The sequence below is a fragment of the Nanorana parkeri genome, unplaced genomic scaffold, assembly GCF_000935625.1.
Source record: "Nanorana parkeri isolate BGI_ZX_2015 unplaced genomic scaffold, ASM93562v1 scaffold189, whole genome shotgun sequence".
Taxonomy (NCBI): Eukaryota; Metazoa; Chordata; class Amphibia; order Anura; family Dicroglossidae; genus Nanorana; species Nanorana parkeri.
In genome coordinates, this window is record NW_017306457.1 from 714,512 (window position 1) to 720,918 (window position 6,407).

Below are 6,407 nucleotides of genomic sequence, written 5' to 3' on the forward strand. Positions count from 1 at the left end.
TAGAGCCGCTGTCATCCTGAAACTGACAGGATGACAGCGGCTCCGATCTCCTACCTGCTCGGCCATCCTGACAGCTGCGGGCGCGGCTTCTCTCCCCCTCACCGCTCCGCCATCCTGACAGCAGGCAGCGCTGTGCGGGCCACATTACAAGGTCCGGCGGGCCGGATTCGGCCCACGGGCCTTGTGTTTGCCACCCCTGCTCTAACAGATTTCATACAGATTGGACAGTGATCTTTATATCTAGGGGTTTTAGCTGACATCCCTCATTTGTGGGGCATTGCTGGGGTCTCATGTCACCATGTCACATGCGCCTTCTCTCAGCAGCCACCACACCTGAAGCTATATTTTCTCACTACCTACTGTGCATGCAAACCCCCTTCTCTCATCATCCATCATGTCTGCAGTTCCCCGTCTCCCAGCACCACCAAACTGCTCCCCACTACACTGCATCCCAACATTCTCACCAATTCTTGCTATCACCACTCCCCTCTCACTACTGCCCCAAAACCCCTCCTTGCACCAATATGCCTTCACTATTACCACCCAGTAGGCCCAGCTAAACTCATGCCAGCACAAAGTGCCCCCCAATGCTGAACCCCATTCTCACTACAACACCTGAACACACCCCTTCAACACTGTACCTGTACCCCCTCTCTGACCAAGCCTGTACACACTTCCCTCCAGTCGGGGGGACATTTGCTAGTAGGTGTTACATGATAGGTGGGTATGTATCCTAGTACATCTATGGTTAGATTAAATTAGATTTAATCCTAACTGAATAACATTTCATTTTCTGAAGTACCCTTTATGAAAAAGTATTATGAATTTTCTTTTAGAAAATACTGCATTTGTTTTTTTTTTTGCATCTGAGCATTGCTGAACCACATCCCAGATAGCAAGAAATTGTGCTGCAAGTTTGAAAATGACTTGCTAAACTATTGCAGACTTGCCAAGCTTCACAATTTTGTTGCACTATTACATCAAGTCTGCATTGCAAGTCTCCAGACCAGTGAGCTTGCAGAGCTCTTGCTAAGACCTGCAGGACTCTTGCTGTAGACTTGCCAAGCAAATTTGCTACAAATTCAAAAAGTGTCAACTAGAACTTGTGCAGCAAGTTAACAAAATTAAAATGACACCCCGCCACAAGTTTGTAGCAAGTTAGCCTTGCTATCTGGGATCATCCTCTCTACAGCTACTTCCTGTCTGCATGCACTTAATTTAATGGCTGCTGTATGGCATTGCTCTAAGCTAGCTTCTTCTTGGTGACAACATTGGAACATATCTGCATAATAAGCATCAGCATGGCCATTTAAAGTACATGTGATGGTTTGACAGAGCAGGAGAGCAATTGTTAGACAGTAACAACATTGTCAGCTCATAACAGGAAGTGCCTGAGCAAGGACTTTCATAACAGGATATTGTTTAAAGGGTCTGCGTAGCCCAAACATTTTTCTTTTTGTTTTGGATAGAATAGGAAAGTAGAGTTTAAAACTATTGTCAGTTAATTTTCCCATTAGAGAGATTTCCTTTCACATGCTAAGCTGGAGATGCAACAGAAAGTGAGTGGAAATATCTACAAAGTAGGGGAATTCCCCTCTTAGACAGTTGTCACCCGAAAAAGTGCCCCCATTGGAAGATTTATGATCACTCTGTTCTAGTGACAACTCTAAAATGCGTGATTTCGATAATTTTTTTTGTCTCAGGTACAGCTGTTTCCAGGACAGACAGAAAGGGGGAATCTACCTTTTCTGAACGCACGCAGCAATAAAAACGCGACAGAAGTTTTAATTCGTCTCAACTCCATCCAAAACTACACAAAAAAGTTTTTTCTATTCGTGCACTTTATTGAAAGCTGGAGATTTAAAAAGATTGAAAATGCCTTTAAAAATGTATTAGCATGTTAAAGCTGTACTAAGATACTATATGGGTCTTCTTGCCACCCCTACGTCATGACTGTAGTGACTCAGGGCTCGGCAGGAGGAACCACAGAGTGCAGTGGGGGGTCCAGGAATCTGACACCCCTGGAAGTGTCAAATTCAGTGGGAAAAGTATGTATTTACATTCTTCATTTTCATGTATTGTTTGTTTTATTTTAGCAACAGAGTCACCTTAAAGGAAGCCTGTACAAAGAGAAATATGGAGGCTGCAATCACTGGCCTCTTTCAATTCTAGCTGGTTATCTGTCTTTGAAACTTTCAGTCGCTGACCTGTAACAAGCATGTACCAACAAAGTCAGAACAGATCTGCTAAACTGTACACTTGTTGTGGCGCAGTAACTCGAAAGTACTGAAGACACTGCACAAGCATAGCAGCTAAACAACTGGCATTTTCAGAATGAGAGAATAGTAACAAAGCCTCCAAATTCTCTTAGTACAGGTTTCCTTCATGGTGAACATATTAATTAGATGCCTTCAATCCTTTCTCAACAGTTTTATGTAGCACCAAAATTGACTGCTACACTGCCGGTAATGATTTTGCTGCTCTTTTACATAAGAAAAGCTTTAAGGTAGATTGGTAAATTTCCGAAAACAGGAAGATGTCGCCAAATATTGGTATACAAGAGTGGTAGTGCGAGACTTGGATATCAAGACGCACAGAGCAGTCCACATAGGTATGTGTATATCAGTTAATAAGTCTTGTTCTAAAAGATAACCAGGTAATAAATATTGTTAGACCAATATCAATGAATACCAACAATTAAAAACCAAAGTGGAGCAAACAATTGACTTTCCATGTTGGACATTATTCTGACATCACACCACATTTGAATAAATACAGTAGGTAACCCTATTTCATGTTTATTATGCATGTACTGGGCAATACTTAGACATTTCTTTCCAATTTATACATCTATAAATCAAGATTACATGACTGACCCTTGTTGGCACAAGCCATCCATTTTAGGTTATCTGCAAAGGCAACTTCTCTTCCAATCAAGTATGTGAATATTCGGACCTAGAAAAGCAAATAAAACGTATGTTGAAATAAAAAATACTTACATTTATTTAATCATTCATTGTAAATATCACCGCTTGTAAGTAAAATGAGCGACAAGTTCACTTGAACCTTGCAGTGCCAAGGTTCAAAAGGTAAAATCAGACTCTCCATTTAGGATAAAGATAGGCCTTGAATAATTTATAATATATAGATTTAAAAGCCAACCCGTTTTGGGAACCTGTGTTTCCTTTATCAGGTCATGGCAAATTGGATGCCTACTTTTAGCATTGCCTTCTTTTTTACTTTGTTCATTAGTTGTTCACATTGAGCTAAGTTTGGTCTCATCATTTAGAAGCAAGCAGCCAACAAACGCAGGAAAAACCCCCAAACATGGAAACAGGCAGAAACAAAAATAAATTTTCCAGTAGAGTAAGGAAGGTTTATAACCTCTTTCAAAATGTCCTTACTGTCCCTCATGGGAGATTCTTCCTCTTACGTTCTTGCCTTCTTTTTTACTTTGTTCATTAGTTGTTCACATTGAGCTAAGTTTGGTCTCATCATTTAGAAGCAAGCAGCCAACAAACGCAGGAAAAAACCCCAAACATGGAAACAGGCAGAAACAAAAATACATTTTCTAGTAAGGAAGGTTTATAACCTCTTTCAAAATGTCCTTACTGTCCCTCATGGGAGATTCTTCCTCTTACGTTCTGTTCAGGTGAAAAGTGTCAGACAGAACAGGAAGAGTGGAGAACCCTCACCTTTGTGGTTCATACAGTATTTAAAATCCATCAGGAAAAAATTCCCAAGCCAGTATTTAACACCAGACATCACTTTTAATTCCTCCAACTGTCCAAAACTAACATTATAACAGATTTGGCTGGAGATGAGCTTTAAGTTTATTTTTTTCCTTTAAGGTTTTTTGTTCATTCCATATTTTTTCCTTGCCTTTTGTTTGCAATTTGTTTTAGGGTACAGTTTTTTTGTTTTAATGTTACATTTTAAAGTTCAATAAAATCAAGTCAAGGTGTTTCTTTTTTTTTTCTTTAAAGTTAAGTATTTATTGAAGGTAAACAGGTTACAAAATATAGTGGTCGAAAAGTACACACACAGAAAAAGTATCAACATAACAAAAGGTGTACATATGCTGAAGTAGTACCAGTAGATCCACTGTTAGAAGAGCATTACTATTTTTCAATACAAAACAAATAAATAAATACAAAAAGATTTAAAAAAAGGAGAGAAAAAAAATAGGAAATCAAGTTAAAGATACTGTACACGACACATACGTTATTCAAGGAAATTAAAGAAGGATCCAATAAGAAATAGGCATAGCACAGGCCTTGTTGTGTTAATAGTTTAGTTTCACCAAGAAAGAAAAGCACAGGTCAAAATTACATAACCTTAGGCAATAAAGTATTATTAGAATGTTGAAGCCATATCTCCCATAAAGATAGAAACAAAATAAGAGCTTTCACGCAAATGGTGTAAAAGAAGATGGAAAAGCGGGGGGGGGGTTGAGATTGTTTCCAGACTTTGGTGATACAACTTCTAGCAGCGAACAGAGAATGAATGACCAACATTCGTTAAGTCAAGGTTTTTCTAAAACCAAAACTGCCCCATCAGTTTATCTCCCAGTGACAATGGCCTTCAGGAAAAAGAAGTCCTCAACAGGGACACAGACAACAATATCTGCATGGGTTCTAACCCTTCCTAACTTTATGCAAATCTTACAAAATAAAGTTTGGCTTTAAAAACACTTGACAAGAATCAAGCAGTCCTGGCATAAAAAAAATGATTATTAAGAATAGGTCCATTCTAATCTTGAGAGGCTTAAAGTCTTCAGTAGAAACGGATTGGTTGCATTCTTTTCCAAGATTAGTGCAGCAAAAATATGCAGTTCAATTACATTCAATTCTTGCTTTAACATACAGGGGTTGATTTACTAACCTTATAAACACACCACGAACATGTATACACCTCTGTAGTGTGTTCCCTCCCAGCATGATCTATGGGTGGAATCTAAACACCTTTGTAGTGTGTACACACCCAGCAGGTGTGTTGTGCAAAGCCCTGCATGAATTTGCAAGATGATGTTGTGTAAATTAGCTCTATGTTGTGTTGCTTGCGTTGATGAATGCAGGAATGTAAATGCATGACCTAACCATTTTTGTCTAAACTGTGAAGCAGCATTATATATGCATCATGTGCATGATTTTTCCATATATGGCATTAGTGGAAATATGCTTTTAGAGACTTTTTGGTTGATAAATACGTTTTGCTGTGTAAAAATCACACACACCTAGTGCGTGCGTGTGTTTAGGTTAGTAAATCACCCCCACAGTGTTTAACAACTTGTATGTTTCCTGTAATTATTTTAGTTGGGAGTTCATACAACAGCTTTCTTGAAAGATTTAATCTATATCCATGTTTTGGTTCTACATGTCACAGAGTAAAATCCCAACCAGTGGCCTCCAGCAAAGCTATTAGCTCTCATAATTATTCCATTTACTTACTTACTGCCTCCAGTACAACATGTCATTCCTATAAAACACATCTATACTGCAATTTTCCAAGAGATAAAGTTACATTCAGAAAATAAATTATTTGCTATAGGGCCATATCACATATAGTCCTGGCCCTACACTGATCACTATGACTTACAGTTTTCTTTAAAGGCATCCACGGCTTATGTATTTTTATCTCATGCCCACTTTGAATTGCCTAGGTTGATGACAGTTTTATGTTAACTATGTTCCTTAAAAACTTATTTAAGGGTTTAGGAACTCACTACCTTAACCCCTTCATGACTGAGGCCCTTTTTTCCATTTTTGCACCCATGTTATATTCCACATTTTAGGCCTGAAAATGACGTAAAACCCCCCAACATTATATATTTTCTGAATGCCAAGACCCTATAGAAACCACGAAGGGGTTAAAATCGTGCAGAAGTGAGACAAATTATCAGGAACTGGATTATTCTTTAAATCTTCACATCTGTACCTGACCCATCATCCATAGACCATCTGCTGTCCTTTTATGATTATAAGAATAAAAATACAACTCTACATACCACAACTTTTCTCTGTCTCTATCTTCAGTTGTGGACTTATTTCGCGAGGAACATATTTCCTCTTTCGCTTATTACTGTTACATTATTAAAGTGCTTTTCACTCACCTCATAGTTCTAGCCGAACTGTGACAATGAGACTGTCACAGGTCGGCTCAGTAGATCGGGAGGTGAGCAAACACATTCCGGTGTTCGCTCACCTCTCGATCCTGTCACGGCTCTCTGCCGTGACAGGGAAGGAGCTGGATTCCCCCCTCCCCGCTCCGATCCTCCACCGATCCTCAAACGGACGGGGGAGGGGGTGGGTACAGCTGGCTCTGCCGCTAAATAGGCAGAGCCAGCTGTCACTCACGCAGCTGGGCGGATCCAGACATAATTGTCGGGATCCGCTTCAGCTGCGGCG

The 6,407-nt window shown here is 39.6% G+C and overlaps 1 protein-coding gene across 1 annotated transcript in view; it reads right to left on the reverse strand.

Annotated features, from left to right (window-relative positions):
• The window catches only part of CACNA2D3 (calcium voltage-gated channel auxiliary subunit alpha2delta 3), a 786,579-nt gene that overhangs the window by 334,973 nt on the left and 445,199 nt on the right, over positions 1–6,407 (reverse strand). Inside the window, 1 exon segment of the mRNA XM_018555257.1 lies at positions 2,877–2,955. Coding sequence (XP_018410759.1) covers positions 2,877–2,955 — 79 coding nt within the window.